Genomic DNA, 27,018 nt, shown 5'->3' with positions numbered 1-27,018 from the left:
AATGGGTGTTCATTTTCAATTTGTATATTAGTCATAAACATATATTCAGTTCATACTAGTTTTTAGTATCATTTTATATTATTAATATTTTTGAAGGTTTCATTTTACATATTAGTTGCTGCATTTTGGAGTAAGGATTAGATCTAAATTTTATCAAGATCGGCTATCACCAAAGTCGTGTCATTTCCATAAAGCTTCTGTCAGATCCAAGTTAATTTTAACGCGTCTGCAGACAGAAAGGTATGTATGTACACGATATAAAAACCAGTGGTGACTGCTATGGTAGAGAAAGACGCGTCTAAAGAAACAATGGATACGGGTGAATTAACCGAAGAGGTTGCGATCGTGCTGGAGACGGTGGCTGGCAAATCTGGTTCTCGTAAACGAAAAGTAGACAACACAACTGATGAAGTGGAATCGAAAAAAAAGACAACGGAAGAAATGATCAAGAAACAAACCGAGAAGCATCGGTTAAAGGAATTGAGGGAAGCTGAAAGGATTGAAAGGGAAAAACGGAGGGAAGAAGACCGTTTACAGAAAGAAGAGGAGAAACAACGTAGACTTGAAGAACGTCAACGGAAGGAACAAGAAAGAGATTTGAAAAAGAAGCAAGCATTAGAAGAGAAGTTAGAAAAGGAACGTAAACGAGAGGAGGAGAAGTTGGAAAGAGAGCGGAAACGAGAAGAAGAAAGAATAAGGAAACAACATGAAAAGGATGAACGAGAACGTCAACGAATAAACAAGAAACTTAAACTTGAAGAAGAGAAACAACGCAAGGAACAAGAGAGACAAGAAGAATTAGAAAAGAAACGGAAGAAAGAAGATAGATCTCAGATGAAGATTTCAAATTTTTTTACCGTTAAATCATCAACATCTAAAGCCAACAACAAACCCATAACAACTTCAACTGAATTATCAGTATCCGAACTTAAGTCCGAAAGTCATGCCTTGAAACCAGATACCGGAAAGTGTTATGAAAAGAAGTTTTTGCCCTTCTTTGTGAAGGAAACAACGAGAATGAGTCCAACCATTTCACTTTCAGCTTCCAATCTTGCGAAATCAGTAGCTGATTTGGATAACCAATTGTTTGGTAAGGCTGAGGGTTACGACGATTATTTCCAAGGTATTTCAAAGTCCTTTTTGAGCCTTTCTAAAGTTACAACTTCTAATGAACTTGTTTCTGCAATTAACAGTTCCGATGTCACTGAATCACAGATCCAAGCGATGATAGCGAATTTACCACCTATAAAGTACTTGGAGTTCTATGAGAATGCAAAACCCCCATACATAGGAACATGGTGTTCCAGCAAACATATAGAGACAGTTTTGCCCATAGAAGACCCACTTAACGAAGCCATTACCGGGTTGGATTACACCTATGATTCAGATTTGGATTGGAATGAAGATGATGATGATGAAGGAGAAGACATTGATGAAGACGACGACGATGATGATGACGAAGAGGAAGATGAAGAGGAGATGGTTGACTTTTTAGATGATGAGGCAGGAGACGGGGGACCAAAGGAGAAAAGTAGAACAATACTAGGTCCACTTGTTGCCACATGTATTTGGGGAAGAAATGACAATGAAAATATTAATGATGATGATGATGATAATAATAATAATAATACATCTATTTTAGATACATTACGATATGAGATGCTTATACCGACCAAATTTCCTATTGAAATTGATAGGAATTATTGGGATGAAGCCAAATCTCCAAGTACGCCCAAGAAAGGGAATTCAGTAACTGAAGGAACCAAACCAATGATATCTGAGGATAAGGATATTTTCCAATTGATTCAATTCATAGAGAAGAACAACGAGTTTTCGGTGAATGTGCTTGTGGAGTTAGCAAAGAAAGAACTTGGTACCGCATACACCAAGGCGCTTGTTAAGAGTACAATTCAAGGTATAGCCACATATTCCAAGAAGGCAGGTAAATGGGAGATCAAGCTGGATATACGAAAAATGTATTTTTCAAAGTATGGGAAGAACGGACATAATACATAGACTACATTACAATATAGTATAATATGGCACAGCACAGTACAGTACAGCATAGTATAGTACAGTATAGTATAGTATAGTATAGTATAGTACAGTATAGTATAGTATAGTACAGTATAGTACAGTATAGTATAGTATAGTACAGTATAGTATAGTACAGTACAGTATAGTATAGTACAGTATAGTATAGTACAGTATACTGTAGTGCATTATGTCAAGTAACGTACAACCATACTATTTTCAATTTAGTTTATTCTATTTAGATTCCGCGATCTCACATTACCATACTATTAATGCAATGAACTACAACGATTGGACATCGATAAATACCCAACTCCAATCTGTTCATGAAGATACCGTTGATACAGAGAACCAAAAGATATCCGAAAGAGCCCTTACAACTCTGTGGAAACAGAGTCACAGTTATCATGAGCCACAAGTGAAGGTCTCTATTAAGAAAGGCAAAACCATCACCAAGACCAAACGGAATAGAAAGACTATGAGTGAGACGGTTAGAGAAGCCTTTGCTAAGGATAAATTGGGTTACTTTGGTAATCAATCCAAAATAGACGACTTTATAAGAGATTTAGGTAGTGGCACCTTACAATCAGATATACTGCCCCTGACATTGAGGAAGGGGGGACAACTACTACCTGGGAACATATTGTTTACTAGAGATGAATGGATTCATATTGTAAAGCAGACCAAGCTACGGTTCCCGGAGTTGCATCGTAAGGGGAAACAAACCCTTAAACGTGTCACTAGTCAAATGCAATTGGTCAAAAGCATTGGATCACCGTCGACTCAAACAAAAGATAATGATAACACCAATGATGATGATAGTAATGCTGATAGAGCATCTATGTGGTCCCAGGCGTCCACGTGCCCTGATGAAGAGTTAACTCCGAGTGAACTACGCTGGTTGTATGATTTACCGGATACACATCCCTGTTCTGATAACGAGCAAGTCTCAGTCGACGATGAAAGCTTCCATAACGACTTCCCTTATCTGTGTACACTTTCTCAAGCAATGAAACAATCTCATGATGTTGATATTATTCTGGATTCAGAGCCTGAACCGGAGCCTTTGAAGTTGGCTGATTTCAATCAATCAGTGGCAAGTTTTCGTTTTGATGATAGTTTAAGATTTAAAGAAGTACGAGATAGTTTTATTGGAGAACGTCAAGTAAAGGATAGTTTCACTGGGGGTTCATTAGTCAAAGATAGCTTTATTGGGGGTCCCTTCGTTAAAGATAGTTTCAAGGAGATGCCCGATGAGTTCAAGACTCCAACTAAGAAACTCGTTTCAATAAATCCAGAATCTGTTACCTCAACTATTTATTCTACGGCTGCGTCTACCTTGACCACTCCACAAAGTGGTAAGGGCATTGACCAGATTCTGGGAATCCTAGAGGATAGTAGCGAAGAAGTGAAAGAAGAAGAATCAAATAGTGGTGATGATTTCCTACCTTCTTCGTTCTCAGATGTTGTACTACAAAGAGCTGAAAGACCTCAGAACTTAGAACGGAAATCATACCGAATAGTGACAGTTCGAACTCCCTTGAAAATTAAAGATTACGATAATAAGGAGATGCATATCAAGGTACGTAACGTGGTACCAAAACAATTAGAAGCAAATGATCATAAAGAAGAATATGATGATGAAGAAGAAGAAGAAGATGTAATAAACGATTCACAAGATGAAGAAGAAGCAAATATTAGTATTATTGAGATCACGAGAGAACTTGAGCCACGACCACATCAACATCCACAATCAACACCATCACCACCACCACTTCCGACTACTGCTAGTACCAGAACCACCGTTGGAGTTGGAGTTTTTCAAGTGCCCTCAAGTACTAATAGTTCACCCATAAAGCCAGCATTATCATCAATTTATTCATCTATTAACAGTGGCGATTATTGAGTCATATATATTTCTTATAATCAGCTTCTATCTTATCATTTAGCAATGTCTTGTTGATCCATGTGAGGAGCTTGGTTGATAACCCAATATTGCAAATAAGAGTTCCCGGTCCGAAAACAAGATTATTGAGTATATTTCCATAAGGTTTATTATAGAGTACGTTTATGGCCCATTTGAGATGGTATATCCAACCAATTAACGCAACCATGGAAATTGACGTGAGCAAAAACGAATAGAACGCTCTAGACTTGGAGATATCGGACATTAGAAACGGATGAAAGTAGTAATATTAATTGTATAATAATAGCATTCTACATGGATAGTAACATTATGCTAGTGCCAGTCTTGAGATGACAAGGTTACCCCAGATAAACATGAGCCACACACGACCGAACACTCATGTGACAGCCTTGTGCAATAATTAGCAGGTTAACGGCTAACGATGACTGAACAACCTCAGTAATATTCATCATCATCACTTATGGAATGAACCGTAGTAAATTTCAGACCGATGATCTGGTGATAATCGAACCATCGTATTATTCCGATGGGATACCTGTGTTCCACCCGACGTCTAAACAGTTTGACAATTTTTATCAATTTAATAAGGCAATTAACAAATATGGTATGAAATCTGGTATCATTAAAGTCATCCCTCCGAGGAAATGGTTGGACCTGTTGGCCCATAATTATAGTGACGATCGAATCAATGGTATAAAAATAAGAAACCCCATAATCCAACATATACATGGCACTAGTAATGGGGTATACAGTCAACAAAATGTTGAACGGAATCGATCGTATAACATTTATCAGTGGAAGAAGATGTCTGAATCATCGGCTCATCAACCTCCAACATCTACCAGCTTATCAAGATCCAAGAGGGGTAATGCTGATCATGATCATAAACATAATAATGATAAAGACCATGATAATGCTAATCATGATAATGATGGAGCTTATCATTCTAAATTACCGGTAGATGGAAAAAAATTCAATATTGATACTTCCGAATTCACTAGCAAACGATGTCAAGCTCTTGAAAAGGTATACTGGAAATCTTTAACGTATACTGAACCAATGTATGGAGCAGATGTTTTAGGATCAATATTTGATGATACCATTACTAGTTGGAATGTTAATCATTTACCCAATGTTCTAGATTTGATGGAAGAAAAGGTTCCTGGGGTTAATGATGCATATTTATATGCTGGCTTATGGAAAGCTACTTTTGCCTGGCATTTGGAAGATCAAGACTTATATTCCATCAATTATATTCATTTTGGAGCCCCTAAACAATGGTACCTGATCCCTCAGAATCAAGAAACGAAGTTCTTTGAATTGATGAAACAAATCTATGATGATGAATGGCGTTCATGTCCGGAGTTCCTTCGTCACAAGACGTTCTTGGTATCACCACAGTTTTTGGATAAACATGGCATCAAATATAACAAAGTTATACACTATCAAGGAGAATTCATTATCACGTATCCTTATGGGTACCATGCTGGGTTTAACTATGGCTATAATCTAGCAGAATCCGTGAACTTTGCCTTGGATGATTGGTTCATCATTGGTGAAGTTGCAAATATCTGTCAATGTATTCCCGATGCAGTTCATATAAATATTAACGAACTCCGGTCTAAGTTTTATGGCACTCCTTGTATTCCTGACGACACCGACACTGATGACGACAAAGAAAAAGAAGAAGTACAACAATTAAATCCCAAAAAGAGATCAACGCCAGATCTGAAACGTTTATCATTGCATAAGAGTAAAAAAAGGGCGGGTCCCAAACTTACGCTTACCACAACTCAGTGTGGTTATTGTCCCCTACAACTTCACTATCTACTAAGAAGACTCCCATGGTTCAAACTAACGAAAGTACCGGACCTGGAACATTACGTTCACCAGATCTGCCATTTAATCCATTCCCAACCGTCAGCGTTGAAATGCACCCAATGTGGACTCAAATCAGACCATGGTGGTGTACTCCAATGCCAGGAACCAGGATGTAGGAAGTCGTATCACGTGACGTGTGGGTTGCAGCAGGGCAACTCGTTTGTTTGGGACAAGGAGTCACAACAACTAACTACACGGTGTCTACAACATCGACGTCAGCTTCGTGATATCAAATACGAACAGTTACTAACACTAGATTCAACTTCAATAGTACAATACGAGACTAGTGCAGCAGAAGTACGATGTGGATTGGTTGTGTTCAATGATCAACAAAATTTCCAACTTCAACTACTAAATTACCCTCAATTGGATAAAATTGAATCCGTACCTTATCGAGATGTGATAGTTGATGATGATTGGAACTACTTTTGGGTGAAGCAAAGGAAACTTACACTTTCGTTGAAAATGGACCGTACTATACATAAATAAATAGGTTATAATAAATAATATAATAAATAAAACAACAATTATAATTAGAGATGGTGGTAGTGGGAAACAAGGACATAAGGAGTCACACAATAACTGTAGTAAAATAAAATGAGTATAATGGTGTGTGGAGGGAATGGTCGGGGTTTTAGTAATTCGTTAAAGCAGTTTCATGCTAATATTCTATTCTCGTTATCAATCAAAAACTTCCGTATCTCCGAAAGGCTACCTGCCAATCTCTTGAAAATACAAACCTTCATATTTGCATCAAATAAATAATTCAAAATCAACTCTCCCATCTTCAACAAATACAAGAGACGTTCAAGACTAATGGTGGTCAGATGGGAAGAGTACATGAGAAACGATAATTCATCCAATTTAAACTTGGAATTATGGTATTTTATTCTCAAGTAGTTCTCAACCTTTTCAAGCAACTTCATCAACACCTCAAATTTGGCTGTAAATTGTTCAAGTGCTTGTGGGCTCTGATGGTTGGGGTTATTTGACAAATCGGAATGATTATTAATCCTCTTCAAAATATAAATCAGAATAATACTCAACACGGTGAAGGCATGGAAGATCATTTGAGAATGAATAGTATTTTTAGTATGGTCAAAATCTTCATGAATCACCAAGTTAAACATCTTCCCAAAATTAGAATAATCATCAGTAGATTCCTTTGATGATGATTGTCCAGTAAATAAATGGGCTAAAAAATCAATGTTTTGACCCACTGCAATGGCTTCCTCATTCAGCTTCTTTCTTCTTCTTCCTCCCTTAGCATTCTTGGCTGCTGTTTGCAGGCTAGCAGTAGTAGCAGCAGGAGCAACTGCAGAATCATTGTTTACAACAGCAGGATCGTCTCCATCTTCCGATTTACAAAGTACCAAACGAAGAATAATCAAACAACAATCAAACAACGTCAAATAATCTGCTTCACTGGTTTCACCAATTTTCATTAAACATTTGTTGTACTGGAGGGTCAACTCGTCAAAATTGCGCAACCAACTTTGTTCCTTGACATACTTCAAGTTGATCAAACTGTTGATCTTAACAAAATTCATCATCATTGCAAAGTCCAACTTCTCGTAATACTGTTGAACTTTCGATTGAGGACTAACAATATGTGACTTGGACATGGCAACCTTCTCAGTAACACTGTTAAGGATTTGAAATATGTTCACATTATGCATCTCAGGGTATTGTTTCAACTCATAGACTCCATGGATAATCGAGATTAAACCAAATTTACTCTGGTTGAAAAGTGAAAGCACAAGAGCATCACTATTTTCCAGTTTCCCTTCCTTCTCAAATGGCCATTCATTGGCATCTGAATGTTGTTGAGCCAATTGTTGAATGGTGTCTCTGAACGAAACATTAGGAGTTGTATCCAATAAATAGTCATCTAAGGTTTTCCCAACGTTTGAGTTTGTCAAATATTCTTGGAAAGCAAGATGATTAGAAAAGCTCCAGAGAAATTCTTCATTCTTGGTGGGCGGAGATATCAGTCCCAAATCATGGAACGAAAGCGTATGAGGTACATTGTACATCATTAAAAGGAAGTTAGTGAGTCTGTATATCATGAAAATGATTCTTATTTGTGATTGCACGTTAATGTTATTGCGGTATTTCATGTCATCATTGACGACTGTTTGATTGAAAAGCAAATTGTTTTCGGATGGTGCCAAATTAGAAGGATTATGGTTCACCATGTTATATTCAAATTCATCTTGTGGGCCAATGGCAAAAAGAATATTTCTGTTGGACCGAATCAGAGACTTCACCAAGGAATTCAAGGCATTCAATTGACGGATAACCACATACACATTATTCTCATTATCTGAAAATAAACCATATATCACAGAAAGAGTTAAACTTTGAATTAACCAGATGGGGTTTGAGCTAGACTGATCGTTATTCAGTTGTTCTAAATCCATTTGGTTTGTAGGTGGATTATTCTTTCTGGATTCCAAGTAGATATGAATAATCCGTCTCAGTGCTTCATACATGTGTTCCAGATCATTCTTGTTGTTACTAAGTAAAGCACCAATTGTTGCTATCAATAAAGGAAGGCAGACCCGAGCAGATTCAACTGATGAGTCTTCGTTAGAAGTCATTTGCATAATTTCAAATTCATTGAGCTTAGTTGGATGAATGAATGGGAAATGGGAAAGAAAGATTGTAACAAAACTATTCAAAAAGAATTCCAATTTTTCATTCAGTGGAATGGCAGGAGACATGATACCACTAATTGGATACTTTGAAAGAGCCTTATTAATCAAATGTCTCATATTTGTAGTGAACAATTTTGTTCTGGAATACTTTGTATTGGCAATCATTGAATCAATAGCCAATTTCTGATTACGCTTTGACAATGTTGACTTGAGTAACATGGACTGTGGGGTTGAGGCACTTGCGCCTGCACCAGTGCCGTTTGTACCATTGAGATTGTTGCTTCTGTTTCCCGAGGAGGATTCATATTGCGTTCTATTCAAAGTCTCATAACTCAAAGGGTATTGGTTACTCAAGAGACTATTGGAGCCTGTAGCATGATTGGGGGAGTTCATGCCGTTGGGGGAGCCAGTATCAATACCGGAAGAAGACACAGAGAGAATATCACCATAAAAGGAATATCCACCTGGAAGAAACTTAGATCCAACATCCAATTCGTTGGTTAACTCATCCATATCATTCAAGAAATTCAAATCCATATATTGCATATCGTTGCCCTTAACACCACCCATGTCGTGAACTTGCCCGCCCTCGGCATTGCTGCGAATACCATTGCCATTAGTGTTGTGATTAACTCCACTAGCAAAACTATCTTGATGGTGTTGGTGATCTGGAGATCCGGTTTCGGAATCCATTTCTTGTTTTATAGGAGTTAAACTCTTATAATTGTGGTTGAAACTCATGTGTGAGTTCATCAACATGGACTCGGGAATATCATAGAAAGAATACCCATATTCATTAACGTCATCGATTTTTGAACCAGGGGTATTGAAATCCGTAGAAGCACTTGCTGAACCCTTTCTTGCACTTCCAATAGCCAGAATACTTAGAGGGTTTCCCATTGGAGTTTCGACAGAATTGAGAAACGACGTATTAGAAGCAATGGAATCATCACGCATCATAGTACCTTGTTCCAAGAGGCTTAAACTAATAGAGTTGGTACGTAAATCAGAGGCATTTTGTGAACCACTTAAACGCATTGATTCATGAAGTATACCATTTCCATTATTCTCCTGAAGAGTCTTATCGTTCAAGTTGGGAATAGTCGACAAGTTATTTAACCAACTTGTTTCCTCCATGGTAGTGGTAGGCAATAATTGAGGAGTAGAAAACTCAATATTGTCCCGTTCAGGATACCGATCATTATTGAATCCGGGCATTGCCAGAGCATAGTTTGGTCCAGATTGAGCTGAAAATGAAACACCCCGACGACGGTTTGCAATTTGACGATCAAGCGAAACCCGTTTAGAAAATTGACTGGTTCCGGAGTTTGCCTTCGCAGTATCTGCAGAAGACTCTCTTCTAGAAGTACGAGAAGAGGAAGCAACGGAGTTGGAAGGTGTAAGCAAATCGTACTTCATCATTAAAGGTTTCTGTGGTACGTCCGTAGTGAAGAGATTAAGATTAAACTGAACGTCATCGCTCATGTCTCCGCCACCAGAAGTGTTCTTGGTTTCAGAGTTGTTGGATTCAGGTGCACCGGGTTCATCAACTCTGTCATCATCATCTTCCATATATTCATCCTCATCCTCTTCTTCTTCTTCATCATCGTTGTCGTTGGAACTTTTTCCGTCCTGGCGTTGTTCTGCGTCCAACTTTTTTATTGACTTACGACGTAATCTGGTGATAGCATCAGCACAGCCAGCATGAAGTTTTTGAGCATGTCTCAAGAGCAAATCACGACGGGAAAACTTACGTTGGCAAACACCACAAGTGAACGGTTTCTCTTTAGTATGAGACCGTTCGTGACGTCTCAAGTGTTCCAACCGTGCGAAAGCTCTGGTACATGTTTGACAGACAAAAAGCCTTGGCTTCCCTGAAGGGGTTGTTCCATAAGCCGTGAGTTCAACTGGGATATTCTTTCTAGGTTGTGATTTCGATTTAGATTTCCTGACAGCATTTGTGGTTGCCGGGATTTGTTGATGCTGTTGTTGCTGTTGCAGCTGAAGTTGTTGATGCTGTTGTTGCTGTTGCAGCTGAAGTTGTTGATGCTGTTGCTGTTGTTGCCCTTGTTGTGATACCTGTTGGTGTTCCAGTTCCAGTTGCTGGTGCTGCTGCTGCTGCTGCTGCATAGGGTAAGACAACGGGTTCTGCTGTGAAGTATTCAGCGAACCATTTTGGGGGGTTCCCATCTGATGAAAAGACATCTGCTGCAGTGTTGCAGATTGAAACTGGTTGGGCTGGTCACCAATTATTTCCATTGCTGTTGAGTCCATCTTATAGTCCAAGGGTAAAGAGTGCATTTTCACTTGTGAAAGCATGTTAATGACGACAGGCGCCGACGAATGGGAATTCGCGGTGGGTCTGATGAACCAAAGTGGTGTTGGCAGTGATGATGATGGCGGTGGGAGTTACAACCAAAACAAACTAATTGTAGCAGGTGGCAGCAATATTTTTAATATGGAGTGAAGATTGCGTTAGCGCCAAATGGAATGGACTCCAACGATTAAAGAAAAACTGGGGTTGAGTCAATACAAATAATTATCACCAAGTACAAAAACCGATCGAGTTACGTTGACAAAATAATTTTCTATGCCAAACGACACCAATGGATAACTTTACCCGACACGACACAGCTCGTACAGAACAGTCCACACAGGTAAGTGTAATTATTATTATTATTATATTGGTTTCTCAGACACTCCGACAGCGCGGAAATGATATATACACAGACACAAACAATCAAGCAATTAAATACTAGAAATAATTGAATTCTGTCTATAATAATAATCACAATATCAATTACAATGTCAATTATTATCGATTATGGAACAAAAAGATGTGTTTTCTATCGTTTAATCTGATCTCTGATGGGAGGATGAAATTACCAGGTCCATATCTAATTTCAATTGGTAAAGGAGTCCTGTGGAGTGGCTGTACATATTTGATAGAGAATTCCCTTAGTGTTATATAGCAGAATAGTGTCTGGGGAAATAATCTTAACATTGACAGAAAATACAATTGTGCAGGAGTCCGTGACATAAAATGAAATCACAACTCCGACACCCCCGCCGCCCTTTAGCTTATATCCGAATGGTGGCGGGTGACCAGGCAATGAATGCCAGTGTTAAAGGATGTTAAATGATACATTGTTAAGGATAACATTAAGGGAAACTAAGTAAAAATCTTACTTGAGACATTCTAAGTGGACAGGCTCAAATAGGTTAACTGAGCCGTGCCCTTAATTTTTTGTCTTAATTTTCTTAGGGGGTCCCTGTTGGGTTCCAAAGGCGAATGTTGGCAGCGACCCTAACAGCATAGGGTTTAAGAATATTTTTTATTGTACTATATATGGATTGTAGCAAGGTAATCATTATCAATGTATCACTAGTAACATCAAGTAACATCATGGTATGGATCAAACAATGAAACTTGACAGTGAAATTGCCAATTACAAAAGCGAGAATCAGGTACTACTGAATACACAAGCCTTTGTGATTCCGGAATACTTTGTAGTATTTAGTTGCTACGGAATACCTACGCCCCTCAATCTCTTTTATTCATTCCATGTCCGAAACCAAATGACCATCAGATAACATTAGAGCTATTCTTAACTTATACATTGTCGTTAGTTAACGGGCCAAAGGGTGTGTCAGAGCCCTGAAATAGAATCCAGTGACTAAACATTTTCTTACGCACACACACCCTTGTTCCATAACCGTTTTGTCTGTCTGGGCCCAACCGACAATTTATCTCACTACAACCCAGAAAGCAGTGATCAAAACAAATGTCGGATATTCCCCTCATTTCCACTTCTTTACGACTCAAAGACCCAACAAAGGAGGGGTTTGAAACATTGGACCACACACGTAGATCAAATTAGGAAGTCTAAGTGGGGTACTCGATATTAATTTTTTGTCTCTATATCCCAGTAAACTTTAGATGGTTTAAGCTCCATGTTGTGTGGTAGATCGATCGCATCGTACCTTGGGCCCCTGTTTCTTGTTAAAAGAATGTAATTGTATTATTCTGCCCTTCTTGCTTCCGGTCTACTTTTTACTACGTAAGTACTACGTTTTGCATTTACCGTGTGCCAGTAGAGATAATGTTTGTGGTATTATATATCATGACCAAAAAACACAATGCCATTCACGTGACTGTGCAAAGTCTTACATAATGATATGGCACCATAAAAGCACAGTCACGTGATTCTCTCAAATTTGTGTCGTTGATCATTGGTAGCATGCTGAAGATTGTGGTCTACTCTCTCTCATCGAAGATATTTTTCATTATTAAGCATCCATCCTTGATCAGATCAACTGCTAATCAACCTCATCTAATTATATTCCATACCTTCATCTCCCTTACCATCTTATCTTTACATTTGGTCCAACTCATCCACATTGATTACATAATATAGTATCATCTTGCCAATCATGAGTATCGTTGAGATTGAATCAGAAGATCAATTCACAAAGTTGACTAAATCAGATCCTACAAAGTTGATTGCCCTCTATTTCCATACACCATGGGCTGCACCTTGTCAAACTATGAATGCGGTGATTAAAACTTTGGCTCAGGCTAACCCCACTACATTATTCTTGTCTATTGATGCCGATAAATTGGGAGATATTAGTGAATTATTTGAAGTATCCGCTGTTCCATATTTCATCTTAATCCGTAATTCAACAATATTAAAGGAATTATCTGGAGCTGATCCAAAGGAGTTCATTGCTGCTTTAAATCAATTTGGTGATAAACCTTCAACGAATCAAGAAACAAATTCATCTGCATCGATATCTGCTGCTACAGATGCCGCAACGTCAGTACCACAAGAATCATCTGCTTCCCAAAATGGTGCTCATGAAGAAGAATCTGCTGATGCATTAGATGAAAGATTAAAGAAACTCACAACTGCCGCTCCAGTAATGCTTTTCATGAAGGGTTCACCCCTGGCTCCACAATGTGGATTCCTGAGACAATTGGTAGCTATATTGAGAGAGCATCAAGTAAGGTTTGGCTTTTTCGATATTCTTAAAGATGATTCTGTTAGACAAGGTTTAAAGACTTTTAGTGATTGGCCAACTTTCCCTCAATTATATGTTAATGGAGAATTCCAAGGAGGTTTGGATATCATTAAGGAATCTCTTGCGGATGACCCAGAATTCTTTGAAAATGCCTTGAAGGCTCAATAATAATGATTATATAAATCAAAATATATATATCATGTACAATTCCCATTTATAGACTATATTACTTTCTCTGTGTATGTTTGCCGAATAATTCCCTGTGACATGAGTAAATCCAAATCTGAATCACTCAGTAATGAATCGTATGTATCATCAAGTTTTTTATCGTTATCGTTATGTTCTTTCATAGTTTGGTTGATATCTGAATCATCATCCGAATCATCTGTCAACATTGCCTCAAGTGTCCCTGTTAATTTGGCTTCCATTGTGCTATCACTATCTTCGATAGGATCACTTAATTCACCTTCATTATCATCGCTATCTTCATTTTCTTTTAATTTTTTCTGTATGATTTCCCAAGTAAAATGGTCCATTTGATCACCATCTTCCTCTTGAGTTTCTCCATCACCAAACATGAGGGGACGCGTATCTTCATCACCAGAAAGTCTAATATCGCCTCCTATTCGTCGATAACGGTATTTACTTCGTTTTCCTGTAAGATACTTGTATCGAAAGGAATTGTATATCTGCGGTACAAAGAACCCGTCAACTAAGTTGACATCACAAGAAGAGACCCTAATGTTGCCAATGAATCGTCTGTAATCAGATATTTGTATTGCCGATTGCCTTGCTCGACTCATAACTTTATATTGACGTGGGAATCTGATTCGATCGCGACGAATGGAACCATCTCGTGGTATTCGAGAAAACGAGTGCCGCACTGAACTGATAGATGCTTCAGGCATTCGAATAATGTCTCCGTCTCCCAACAGCCTCAAAATTCCTTGAGCTGCTTCAATTGGAAAGGTACCATTGTTATACATTTGGTAATTCTCAAAAACAGTGGATTCAAGAAGCAGGAGATCATTATACAGAGTCAAAACATGTTGGAGTGTAATTTCATCTGATTCATCTTTGATCGACCCATACATAATTTTACCAAGCGAATGGAAAAGCTCCAACCCATTTTCACGTCTAAACATTTCATCAGTTACAACCTGTTTTCCCAAACGACTCCAAGTTTGTAAATTTGCAATTATTGCTCGAATATCCCCTAAGTCTATAATTGAGTCAATAAATGTATTAATATTTTCTCTACCAATTCCCCAAAGTCCACCACCTCGTATTGATTCTTTTGCAACCACCTCCCCTACTGATTTCCGTATAAACTTCGCCGCGATCTTATTTACTTTAATCCATTCTACCGCGTGGTGCGATAATATCCATCGCGGAAGTAATGAATCGATCGTTAGTCCACCACCATCAATATCGTCCACTTCAGTTAAACTTAACACCAATGGTGGGACAGGTCGAGTATCGCAAACCCATTGCAGAATGGCGGATCGAAATCGATTCAATGTACCCTTGTGGAATACATTAGGCAATTCTTCTACAAGAACTACCCGTAATGAATTCCCAATACGATATCGTATGCCTTGAAGCCAATCGTCGAATTCTCCCTCGGCGCCTGAAACTTCTTCGTATGAGATCACAGATTCAGAAGCTGATCCCTCGAGTACTTGTCCCGCAAGTTGTAACACGGCTGTAGATTTACTTGACCCGGCCGGACCTGACAATATCAAAAGTCTCTTTTCGCCATTCACTAGTCGATTTAATGCTTGTTGAATCTGCTTTAGTTTTTGAGGGTTCATGCAAACTTGTGGAACTGATTGAGGCGAATATTTGTCTATCCATTGATCTAAAATAGGTTCCAACTGTCGCACCTTTGGTCGACTGGCGACATCTTCAATCACCTCATCTGAAAGATCATCTGAAACGTCGCTTGTGTTGGCATCTTTCACGACATTCCGCTTACGCTTCATTGATGATGATGATAAATTAGATTTCTCTATGTATTTTTCGTAAGCACCAAATTAATAGTGAACTGAGAAGACTATATACACTCACTCATAATTATATGTCTACAAAGTATCACCAGAATATAAAGATGAAAGCATATATGAATAACATATACAAATAACATATACAGACTACACAAAATATAAAACACCCAAAAGTTTTAATTGAGACCGTTAACATGCATAAGACATAAGCGACTAATTACATCATTCGCAAAACATGAGAGTGCGAATAACTCAACTAGCTGAAGCGATTGTGCTCTTCAATCACTTTGGTACCTAGTACCAATTGGGGTACTGTGAAGTGTTTTGATAACCACCGTATTGAGGATACTGTTGGTAACCATATTGAGGAACTATAGGTTGTTGAGGAACCTGTTGTTGGCCATGAGAACCAACAGGTTGTGCGTTCCCTTGTTGTTGTTGACCAGAGGGAGCATCACCTTCAGTTGCATTGGTACTGCCGCTAGCAGAAGCTGGTTGGGATTGACCATTGGATTGAGGAGCCTGTTGAGGATATCCTGAACTGTAGCCAGGGTATCTGTTGTTGTATTGGTTTGGTTGAACATAGTATTGAGAGTTGGCAGCACCATTACCAGCATAACCGTTGTTAACAGCAGTTTGGTTAGTACCTTGAATAGCACCGGTTTGAGCGCCTTGAGTACCAAATCCACTTTGAGCACCAAGTCCATTGTTAGCATAGAATGGAGTGTTGTAATAGTAGTTGAAGTATGGGTACCCGAATGGAGCAGTAGGCACTTGTTGTTGCAAGTTATTGGGGTTTACAACAGGAGATTGTGAAGTAGCATCTTGAGAAGTGGTAGCTTGACTTTGAGTGGCAGGTTGAGTGTATTGACCATAGGCAGTGTTCGCGTTAGTAGCGGCTGGGGATGCAGAAGGCTGTGTGTATGCACTGTAGTCCATACCTGGATATCCAAATTGGTTACCAGGTAATTGGGTTTGTTGAGGGTATTGTTGTTGTTGGAATTGAGAGTAGTAATCGTATTGTTGTTGAGGTTGTTGCTTGGACTGACTGTATTGTTGAGGTTGTTGGTAAACTTGTTGACTATATCTATTTTGGTTGTTGTAGTATCCATATCTCTGTTGTTGTTGTTGAGGGACAGTTTGAGATTGTTGTTGTTGTTGTTGCTGTTGTTGTTGTTGTTGTTGGGAAGGAGCAGAAGCACTGGTTTGAACTTCTTGAACAGCTTCTTGAGTTTCAGCTTCCTTTTCCTCTTCACCTAATGATAATGAACCAAAGGAGACACCTACGGTGTTAAGTTGTTGGGTAGAAGTAGGTAATATCACTTGAGGCTCGGGAGCAGAGACAATACCTGGGGCAACAGATACTGGTTCAGGTACATTAGCAGATGGGATAGAAACTGGTTCGGCAACAGGAGCAACTTCGGTAATTGGTTCTTGGATTTCAACAGAGACTTCTTGAACTTCTTGAGCTTCCTGAACTTGTTCAGGTTCTGGGACGGACTCAGTAGCAGACACAGCTGGAACAGAGACTTCCTCTTCCTTAGCTGGTACTTCAGCAGATTCTTCTTCTTCCTTTGATTGTTCAACTGGGCTTTCTACGGACTTGGTCTTTGGCTTTTGAGCTGAAGCAATGGCAGATGCCCATGATGCACCAGGCTGGGCTTTAGCAGTTGGAGCTTGCTTAGGAGTAGATTTGGTCTCTTCTACAGGTTTTGTTTCCTCCAAGGACTCGGATTCTCCTGCTGGTTCTTCAGCAACTTGTTCAGAGACTTCTACGTTTTGTTCTTCAACGACTGGTTCTTGAGCTTTTTCCATTGTCTTTGGCTTTGGTTTCTTATCAGCAGATAACGCAGCTGCCCACGAGTTAGCTGGAACGGATGGAGCAGATGCAGTTGAAGTAGATGAAGATGTAGATGCAGGGGCTGATGAGCCAGTAGAACCTTCCTTTTTGGAGGCATCCTTAGATTGCTTTGGTCTAGCTGATCTTTCTGGTCTTTCTCTTCTAGCTGACTTTGCATATGCATTGGACGAATTGTATGAATTGTTATTGTTGTTGCTAGTGTTGGTAGTGGAGGTTGAAGAAAACTTGTTATGCTTGTGATGGTGATGGTCTTGGCCTGTTTGCAGTTGACCTGCAGAAATGTTACTTTCAGAAGGAGTAGATTCTTCGGTGTCAATACTTTCTTTCTTCTTGTTTCTGACTTCCTTCTTTATAGGTTCCCACTTAGATACCTTGTTATTGACGATCAAGTCGATGACTGTTTCCAAGTCATTTCTATTTTCGGCAAGTAAAGTCTTCAAGTCTTCTGCTTCCCAATCCGGAAACATCTCTGACAATGTGGTTAATTCCACCGATTGTGCTGAGGTAGACCCTTGTGAGTGGAATCTCTTCAGATGATTCTTATATGGTTTTCGCTGTGCCGAGGATGACATGTTTAAGTGGCAAAGTATATGTGAATTAGACTAGAGCAAATGCTAAAGTTAAATTGGAAATTAGTTGATATTCAAAGTCAATAGGCAATTGATAATAGTGTCAAATGGGTTCAACTGCACCTGCCACTTAAATTCAATGTGGATAGGCGTTTAAACCGTGAATAAGCACTAGCTTCTCAAAAAGCCACAATTGGGTCGTCAAAATTATCCGATGAAGAATCGAGTTTCACGCGTTTGAAAGTCGCTTCGAATTTGGTAAATTAAAGAGCTCTTTCGTCAAGTATCACGAAGTAGCCCTAAATGGTACTTAATGTATCCCGTAGATGGTATTCTGAAAGGAAGAGTGTCAACACTTAAAACGGACATTTTTGTATTCAAACAAAAAATAAGTTCACAAAAAAATTTTCTTCAACGTTAAAATAGTCACGTGATTCTATAAAGCTTCGCTTATGTAACTTGTTAAGTAATAAATTTTATAATTTAAGATAATTTACTTCAATGATCAAGGACTTTAACTAAAAGAGATGATGTATTGGATTCTTTCAATCCATGAACAAGTGGTTCAACAACTTTGGTTGCTACTGATTCGAACAAAGTAGCAATCAAAGGTTTCAATTCATCACCAGTTTGTTTGAAGTCAGGGTAAGCATTCACCTCAAGTAATGTTGGGCGGCCAGTGGCATCCACAAGAAAGTCAATTCCGTAAATTTCAAGAGCATTTTGCATAGGTTGAAAGTTCATTTTATCTACACTAGTAGCAGCTTCAAATAATTCGCCAACGACAGTACATACTTGTTGAAATACGGTTTCTTGCTGTGTGCGGCTGAGGCCATTTAATTCCCAAAATGGAACCACTAGCGGTGCTTCCAGTTCTTGGAGACACGTATTTGTCAAATGTCCAGCAAGATCTATGACATCACTTTCGATCTCACTGTGGTCACTGGCAGAAGGTAATTGGAATGGAGTATCAGCAAACAAGGCTAAAATGTTACGATAAACATAAACCTTTAAGTCTCCTTGACACACCACGTATACACGTAAATGGAACTTCTTATTATCGTAGGCTGATAGCAATAAGGGATTGGTTTGATATTCTTGTACAACGAAATGACGTAATTGAGATATTATAATACCATTCTTATCATCATCTTCTGCTTCCCCTTCATCTTCACCATCTGAATCATTTCCTTCAAAAGAGTCAAAAATTGCTTGTAATTGGTCAATAGTTTGGAATAATCTAATTCCCTGGCCCTTGTCACTCATACTTGGCTTTAAGATCCATGTTTTAGTACCATTTTCGATCTCATCACGAAGCTCATAGGCATCGTCCAATGCATCATCTAAAAACTCAGCATAATCAACTTCCAAAGTATATGTATCAGGGAACCTGGTCTTCAATAAAGAGTCTGGATTCTTAGCAACATAGTATCTGATTGTATTACTCAAATAATGTTTCCGAATTAACCCCTTACGATAGATATAAGAGCAAACAAAATAATTGGCAGAATCACTTGTAATGAGATCAAGATTCAAATCTTCATATTCCCCAAAATGTACTACCTTGTTACTTCTTGAACCGACCGTTTCGTAGGCTATCTTGGGATCTGTGACAATAGTGAAATACTTCAGAAGGGCTTCTATAAGTGGTCTATAAATGTACGATGATTTGGGAAACGTAATAAGAGCAAAATCATGTTTCTGACTTGTTTGCTCTGCAATAACCTCTTTTTCGTTAATTTCATCGTCATTATCTAAGTAAATTTCTCCACTTAACGGGTTTGCTATTTTGAAAGTGGCCTTTAATGGAGTTACACTTACACCCTCATCAAGAAGTACTCTGCTGTCTGTGTGTTCTGTATCTTCCAAGCCATCCTTGTATACTTTCTTGAAATCTGGAGTCCATGCAAATTGGGTCTGACCACCTTCATTTTTCTCCAGCATAGGAGTGTAAATTGAATTCCAATAGTTCAATAAGATTGGAGCGTAATGAATACGGGTTTTCCCTGCTTTAAGACTTGGAATCAAAGGAACATTAACAGAATATAGATCCACATCTTCATTATCTTTCAAATCTGGATAAAGTTTTGCGATCAACTTCACTGAGATCTTTGCGGCCTCTTTTAATGTGTCGAAATCATGGTCTAAATTATTGAAAGCATAAGAAAGTGCAATAGCTTTAACCCCATGGGTCACTGCCTCCATGGCAGCCCCCACAGTTCCACTGGCAAGAATATACAAATTGGACGAATTCTTTCCAAAGTTGGGACCACTTATAACTAAATCAATTGGACCCTTTTGGCCATATAAATGATGGATTCCCACATCAGCACAAGCTGCTGGAGTGGAATCTAAAAGAGTCCATTCTTGATACTGTGGCAGCGACTGAAATTTCTCTTGGGGTGAAGGGAATGGGCCTTCAAAGGCATTTATCGCATTGTTTTTTGTTTCTGTCAGTATCTTGGTGTATATGTACGATGTTGTTAGCGTTTTCCCGGCGAAATGGGCTTTCCCGATCCATGAACGTTGTTGATCTGGCACAATGATTGAGAGATCCCACGAAGTCTGGGTAAGTATGGCATCCACAAGATATTTCATGTACGGGCAAGTGGCATCGTCCAAGGGACCGTCATCATTGGTAAGAAGAACGTGCATAATGATATGTGTAGTAAGGTATCAGTATTTACTCTATAGTAAATTTTCGATGTGACTATCTAATACAATTAGCTGTGCATCACCTAAGATTACTATCAGATGTAGTGATCATAGATCGATTCTTATTTTTCGCTGTCGCATTATACCAAAATAGATCGTGCGGTGGTGGGAAAAAATTTCAAAGCTCAATGATTTGAAAGAAAACAACATTGGCTACTCTTACATTCAACTAAAGCACAAAGACATTACATTTCGAGGACTAGTAACACGTTCATTCTGTCGGTCAACAACATTGAATATTTACAACGTTTGCGGAGTATCAAGCGAAACAATCCGATTAATCGAGTTTTGGTGTGATCTTTCAATTCATTGCCTTTCCTAATTAATATCTAGTTATAATTACATAGTCATAATGTCTCTTTTCATTGGAAATGTCAACCAATATAGTTATGCGAGGGTAGATCCTACGAAGATAGCTGCTGCACAACTCCAATATGAAGCCATGTCGGCCACCTTTAACCGTCTTCTCATAACATGTCAAGAAAAGTGTATTCTTGCTGAATACGGTGAGGGTGATTTAAACACTGGAGAGCAAAGTTGCATCGATAGATGTGTAAGCAAATACGTCAAGGCTAACATTGTGGTTGGGAAGGTATTCCTGGACTTGAACTATGATGCTACCCGTGACATGCCTGAGCATCGTATTATTCAAAGAGAACTTTCAAAGATTGAAAGCAGCAGCCGATAGTCGATTATAACTCATGAGTTTACGAAGAACGTGTACATAGAAACGGCGAGCAAGCCAAGGGGATTATGGTCATTTTTTAGATCCATTAGGGAAATAAATATACTACTTTCATTTCAACGAGTATAAGTATTAACATTAATGATGGAGAGCGTACTATAGAGGATAATTTTTCATTTGAAATACAAGGTATTATAAGTTTCATAAGAACTCATCTATTCATGAAATAAACGTCCTGGTATACAAATATTATATATATATAAGACATAAAAGATAAACGGTTAAAACCAGTTTAAGGATACAGGTCTTGCCTCATTTACAATTGACCCTTGGCGTGGAAAGTAGACAAAGCTTCAGAGATTCTCTTAGTCATAGTCTTTTCACCTTCTCTAACCCAGACTCTTGGGTCAAAGTACTTCTTGTTTGGCTTGTCTTCACCATCTGGGTTACCAACCATGGACAAGATGTAATCCTTCTTGTTCAAGACGTAGTCACGGATACCAGTCAAGTAAGCGTATTGACAGTCAGTATCCAAGTTAACCTTAACAACACCGTTAGAGATAGCAGTGTCGAACTCAGCTTGAGTGGAACCAGAACCACCGTGGAAGACTAAGAACAATGGGTGGTCAGATGCAGACTTGATTTGAGCCTTAGCGTACTTTTGGTGGTCACCCAAGATTTGAGGAGACAAGACAACATTACCTGGCTTGTAGACACCGTGAACGTTACCGAAAGCAGCGGCAATGGAGAAGTTAGGAGAAATCTTGGACAAAGCTTCGTAGACAGCAAAGACGGTTTCAGGAGTAGTGTACAAGGAGTCCTTGTCAACGTTTTCGTTGTTAACACCATCTTCTTCACCACCGGTGATACCAATTTCCATTTCCAACCATTGGTTCATCTTAGCCATCTTGGTGAAGTATTTAACACAAGTAGAAATGTTTTCGTCATCATTTTCTTCAGACAAATCCAACATATGAGAGGAGAACAATGGGGTACCAAACTTTTCAAAGTGAGCTTCATCAGCAGCAATCATACCGTCGAACCATGGCAATAACTTCTTAGCACAGTGATCGGTGTGTAAAACAACTGGGATACCGTAAGTTGGAGCAATTGAGATGATGTAGTTAGCAGCGGCAATGGAACCAGCAATTGAAGCAGCTTGGTCCTTGTTGTCAACACCCTTACCGGCAAAGTAAGCAGCACCACCTTGAGAAGTTTGCAAGATGATAGGAGCCTTGGCATCTCTAGCAGCTTCCAAAGCAGAAACTACAGTGGAAGATGAAGTAACGTTAATGGCTGGGATAGCGAAACCCTTTTCTTGAGCGTACAAGAACAAGTCTCTGACATCATCACCGTAGATGACACCGGACTTCTTTAAAACTGCTGGAGGAGCCATTGTATATATATTATTATGATCTTTATGTGTTGGAAAACTGGGTAACTAAATCAGAATTAACATGAGAAATTGTGAGAATTCCCCAACTATTTATACCATTCAACCGGACGAACGAAACACACCAACGTTTCTGCTATATGAGGTGAGTTTAGTATGGTAATGCATATAATCCGCTCTCATGACGGGCCGTCGTGGTACGGTGTGAAGTCCGAGGTATGCATACAACTGTATATCTACAAAAGCCATAATATACCGACCGACAGGTGAGTTTGTAATAATTTTACATTTAACCTACCAATCCGTATGATGTAAGGGTTACCTTATACAGACACAATCAAAATTTTCCAATCAATTACTGTTAGAATTCACAAACATTGAATGGTAATTTGACTTGGTGCAAAAGGTTTTTTCGCACAGTGGATCACAATGCCCCGGAGAATTGCATACTAAATTATTCAGTGGTTTCACCGGTGTTAGATATAGTAAGAAATAGTATGTACAACTAGCAATTCAGTGTATGTTCAATTGATTCTAGCTGAATGCATTATGATCATGATTACATACATATAGAAATCATCTGTTTCTTTGTATCTATGTATGTATGAATGTATGTATGTAAGCTTCAAGCTCACCTTATCTTTTAGGTCCTTTTAAGCGGATAACGTGTAATAGCATACTAAGCTTCTATTCTCTTACATGACCCAATATCCCTAATGCGTTTACAGGAGATTAACTATTTCCACCCACGACTTTCTGTGGTGATCGCACTACTTATCTTCAGTTCAGGCTTCCAGAATTTTTCACTTTCCTTCTACACCTAGCTCTCTTCCCAATAAGGTACTATTTGTGGAGTAGCAAGCCCCTAAACCCCGGCCACGTTCGTGATAACGTTATAAAGCATCGTACTAATGCCGAAAAGGATATAAGGTATTTGAGGGCCGCAAAACACTTCACCCGAATCCACCCGCAAACTCCCGGGCTTGTGCGAGTTTCCCCACCTTTCACCAAAGTAGTGGTATACTGTATTGATCGTAATAACCATGGCAACTATTGTACCTACAGCAGTATATGTAATTGGCTTTAAAGTGTATTTGATATAATCATGCTATTATCATCGAAATTAGACGGAGTTTACCTTGAGTTGGAAATCCAAAACTATTGTTTCTGTTAAATTTAGTACTATTACAATGAATGAAATCCATTTGTCCCAATTTCCCTTAAGTCTAGTAATTTTAGCATCTACTGATTAATAACTATTTTCATTACCTCTTTACTATGACTGATTTGGGTATTTGATGAAACTAAGTAGTTGTAAGAAGTGCTGCAATGACTATAACAGATCAATGTCCTTATTGTTCCAAGTGAGTATGCAATCAGACATTTTAATCTGATATACTAACTAACGTAATGTACAAACATGTTAACTGCCACAGCATACAGAGAAAGGTTCAGCTAGATTTATTTTCACTAAGATATTTTACACGATTTTGATCAATTTTGATCAATTGGTTCTAAAATGAGTGTATACCCAGTTTAGCATCAATCCATTTTAAACACGAAATAAACAGCATGAGCGATGTTTTTCTTTGATATAACCTTACAATTTGTACATCTTTAACTGGATGGTAGTTTACTTCTTCGGTAGGGTGTCGTATATTTTGTTGCAGCCATTATACTGTACCCACTTGCACGACTTTAGACTTCGCATGCATCGAAATCTAGTACAGGTAATCATGCGCGACACAGATTCAATTTTAGGGACAAATAAATGTACTACGAAATCCTTAACATCAATGATAACTGATTATCCTAAGCGGACAATCAAAGTCTAATTCTGCGTAGATTAAGTTCATGATGCAATGTGATGTAACCGAGTATATGATCGTTAGTCGTACTTCTACCTCAACCCTACCTCCACTTTTACACATTGCACATCAATCTAATTATTCACTGTTCATGACTATGTCTATCAGTCTTCAACTGCACCTTAATTAACCGTAAAATAGTACCAGGATACAGAAATGAAACTGAAGCATATTATCACTCAGCAACAACGAGTTCAACTTACACTACTATTAATATAAAGGCTGTTTACTCGAATTTCCTTATTACATTCTTGGTAGTGGTGTATCTCTTTTAACATAGTTTGGTCCACGACCCGTAATTTCCGTTGAGTAAAGTGAATTATTAGATAACACAGGGAAATATACTTTAACCTTTGAAGAACGCCAGCACACTACCAACAAGAACAAGTGTAACCTTTCACTTATTACGCTATTACCAAATCCAAATCACTTCTTCACATTAGAGCTTCCATTTGATTAGACGTTTGTTCTAATTGATTTCGACCAATATTTCTGCGCTCAGTTTTTCTCCCGGTTATTTAAGGAACCACGGGTAATCTCCAGTTGCCATAGTCTTTCAACTTATAAAGAAAATACAATTTCCATTTTTAATATGTCTATGGCTTCATCTTCATCATGGACATCGTTCCTCAAATCCATTGCATCGTTCAATGGTGATTTGTCCAGCTTGACTGCTCCTCCCTTTATTTTATCCCCTTATTCACTTACGGAATACAGTGAATATTGGGCAGAACATCCTGACTTATTGATAGCCCCTAACTTTATTTGCTTGGAACCCGGTATGACTTCTAGTGAGTCTGCTAGGACTGCCATGGAATTGAAGCGTATGATTGCAGTCACTCGGTGGTTTATCTCAACTTTGAGATCACAATACTGCTCTCGTAACGAAAGTATGGGTACCGAAAAGAAGCCTTTGAACCCCTTTCTAGGTGAAGTTTTTGTTGGAAAATGGGACGATAAATCATCTGAAAAGAATTTGGGTGAAACATTTCTTTTAAGTGAACAAGTAAGTCACCACCCCCCTGAAACTGGTTACGCCATTGTAAACAAGAAGAACAAGGTTACTTTACAAGGTTATAATGGTATTAGAACTTGGTTCTCCACTACTACTTTAAACATCAAGCAATATGGTCATGCTCTTTTATCCTATGGTGAATTGGATGAAACATATTTGGTGACCTTACCTCCTTTACACATTGAAGGTTTAATTACTGCTAGTCCATTTGTTGAATTGGATGGTACCAGTTATATTCAAGCCAGTAATGGACTTATTGCGGTCATTGAATATAGTGGCCGTGGTTACTTTAGTGGTAAGAAGAATTCTTTCAAGGCCCGTATTTTTAGGGACCAATTGAGCGCACAATCCAAAGAGAATGCGTTGGTATCAATAGCAGGTCAATGGAGTGGTAAATCTTATATATGTAAGGGATACGGTAGCCCCCTGAGTAAAGGTGACCAATTATTCCATGACGCTCAATGGAAGCAAGCTGAAGGGTTGACCGTAAAACCAATCGAAGAGCAACATCCATTGGAAACAAGAAAAGCATGGAAAAAAGTGGCCGATGCAATCAAGGCTGCTGATTATGACTTGATTGCCAAAGAAAAGACAATTATTGAAAACCAGCAAAGAGAAATGAGAAAGAAGGAAGCTGAAAACGAAACCAAATGGGAACAAAGATGGTTCGACCCCGTTGACTATACTAGTCTGGAAGGAGCACCTGATGATAGATTCTTAAGTTTGGCTGATATGGCTAATTTGTCTTCCGGAAATGTTCCAAGTGGTACTACTAAGGGTTCAAAGTATGACGTGCCATCCACTACTGAAAATATGAAACATTGGAGACTTAACTTGGAGAAGTGGGAGAAGGAAACAGAAATTAAGCTCTGAATTACCTAGTAAGCTTGATACTTGTTTAGTTTCACCAATGGATCATGATGAAGACCTATGAACTACTTTATTTAACTTACATCTACACCCTTTTTTAGTATACATGTTTCCATAATCATTAAATATTATTAACATATTGTTGCTTTGAATGACAATAGTGTAAAATAATGAAGGTGAGAGGTTTGGAATGTTTAATATGGGCTGTAGCTATTTAGTATGCAAATAATTATATCTTTAATTATTGGTGACTTATACGCAAGATAAGGGCTTTACCCTACAATATCACGTTAAAGTATAATTTATCACGTGTAAAGTTTGGTGACTGCACACTGTTTAGATTTTAAGTTTTTCTTAAGTTGGTTGTGACTGACATACTTAAGTAAGTTATAGTCACGAGATTATTCACGTGAGTTTTAGGTATTTTTGTATCACAATAACTAAGTTATTGTTCCTTGCACGACTGTAAACCAAGTCAAATTGGGTGAGTACTAGCTTCTCGCTTTGTG

At 38.5% G+C, this 27,018-nt stretch overlaps 11 protein-coding genes across 11 annotated transcripts; 6 read left to right on the top strand and 5 right to left on the bottom strand.

Annotated features, from left to right (window-relative positions):
- Position 1: 1 nt before the first annotated feature.
- On the top strand, positions 2–2,016 carry RLF2 (uncharacterized protein; the record flags this gene model as incomplete). The annotated part of the gene is made up of 2 exons (XM_043191235.1): positions 2–5; positions 269–2,016. The coding sequence occupies 2 exons, from the start codon at positions 2–4 to the stop codon at positions 2,014–2,016; spliced, it is 1,752 nt and encodes a 583-aa protein (XP_043049247.1).
- Positions 2,017–2,224: 208 nt separating this feature from the next.
- SLX4 (uncharacterized protein) lies at positions 2,225–3,940 on the top strand (the record flags this gene model as incomplete). The annotated part of the gene is made up of 2 exons (XM_043191234.1): positions 2,225–2,231; positions 2,277–3,940. 2 exons carry the CDS (start codon positions 2,225–2,227, stop codon positions 3,938–3,940), a joined length of 1,671 nt encoding a protein of 556 aa, XP_043049246.1.
- Positions 3,941–4,426: 486 nt separating this feature from the next.
- KQ657_000384 (lysine-specific demethylase family protein) lies at positions 4,427–6,331 on the top strand (the record flags this gene model as incomplete). The annotated part of the gene is made up of 2 exons (XM_043191233.1): positions 4,427–5,714; positions 6,114–6,331. The coding sequence occupies 2 exons, from the start codon at positions 4,427–4,429 to the stop codon at positions 6,329–6,331; spliced, it is 1,506 nt and encodes a 501-aa protein (XP_043049245.1).
- A 167-nt stretch (positions 6,332–6,498) lies between these two features.
- Positions 6,499–11,397, bottom strand: ADR1 (DNA-binding transcription factor; the record flags this gene model as incomplete). The annotated part of the gene is made up of 2 exons (XM_043191232.1): positions 6,499–10,536; positions 11,389–11,397. The coding sequence occupies 2 exons, from the start codon at positions 11,395–11,397 to the stop codon at positions 6,499–6,501; spliced, it is 4,047 nt and encodes a 1,348-aa protein (XP_043049244.1).
- A 1,539-nt stretch (positions 11,398–12,936) lies between these two features.
- On the top strand, positions 12,937–13,695 carry GRX3 (monothiol glutaredoxin; the record flags this gene model as incomplete). Its single annotated transcript, XM_043191231.1, has 1 exon — positions 12,937–13,695. One exon carries the CDS (start codon positions 12,937–12,939, stop codon positions 13,693–13,695), a length of 759 nt encoding a protein of 252 aa, XP_043049243.1.
- A 53-nt stretch (positions 13,696–13,748) lies between these two features.
- Positions 13,749–15,512, bottom strand: RAD17 (uncharacterized protein; the record flags this gene model as incomplete). Its single annotated transcript, XM_043191230.1, has 1 exon — positions 13,749–15,512. One exon carries the CDS (start codon positions 15,510–15,512, stop codon positions 13,749–13,751), a length of 1,764 nt encoding a protein of 587 aa, XP_043049242.1.
- A 315-nt stretch (positions 15,513–15,827) lies between these two features.
- On the bottom strand, positions 15,828–17,966 carry DEF1 (DNA damage-responsive RNA polymerase-degradation factor; the record flags this gene model as incomplete). Its single annotated transcript, XM_043191229.1, has 1 exon — positions 15,828–17,966. The coding sequence occupies one exon, from the start codon at positions 17,964–17,966 to the stop codon at positions 15,828–15,830; it is 2,139 nt and encodes a 712-aa protein (XP_043049241.1).
- Positions 17,967–18,461: 495 nt separating this feature from the next.
- KQ657_000379 (putative tubulin tyrosine ligase) lies at positions 18,462–20,618 on the bottom strand (the record flags this gene model as incomplete). Its single annotated transcript, XM_043191228.1, has 1 exon — positions 18,462–20,618. The coding sequence occupies one exon, from the start codon at positions 20,616–20,618 to the stop codon at positions 18,462–18,464; it is 2,157 nt and encodes a 718-aa protein (XP_043049240.1).
- Positions 20,619–21,030: 412 nt separating this feature from the next.
- On the top strand, positions 21,031–21,366 carry TIM12 (Tim12p; the record flags this gene model as incomplete). The annotated part of the gene is made up of 1 exon (XM_043191227.1): positions 21,031–21,366. The coding sequence occupies one exon, from the start codon at positions 21,031–21,033 to the stop codon at positions 21,364–21,366; it is 336 nt and encodes a 111-aa protein (XP_043049239.1).
- A 313-nt stretch (positions 21,367–21,679) lies between these two features.
- On the bottom strand, positions 21,680–22,759 carry FBA1 (fructose-bisphosphate aldolase; the record flags this gene model as incomplete). Its single annotated transcript, XM_043191226.1, has 1 exon — positions 21,680–22,759. The coding sequence occupies one exon, from the start codon at positions 22,757–22,759 to the stop codon at positions 21,680–21,682; it is 1,080 nt and encodes a 359-aa protein (XP_043049238.1).
- Positions 22,760–25,216: 2,457 nt separating this feature from the next.
- KES1 (oxysterol-binding protein) lies at positions 25,217–26,512 on the top strand (the record flags this gene model as incomplete). The annotated part of the gene is made up of 1 exon (XM_043191225.1): positions 25,217–26,512. One exon carries the CDS (start codon positions 25,217–25,219, stop codon positions 26,510–26,512), a length of 1,296 nt encoding a protein of 431 aa, XP_043049237.1.
- Between the last annotated feature and the right edge of the window lie 506 nt (positions 26,513–27,018).

Source organism: Scheffersomyces spartinae (genome assembly GCF_019049425.1).
Source record: "Scheffersomyces spartinae strain ARV_011 chromosome Unknown scaffold_10, whole genome shotgun sequence".
Taxonomy (NCBI): domain Eukaryota; kingdom Fungi; phylum Ascomycota; class Pichiomycetes; order Serinales; family Debaryomycetaceae; genus Lizanozyma; species Lizanozyma spartinae.
This window is presented reverse-complemented; position numbering and strand designations above follow the sequence as displayed.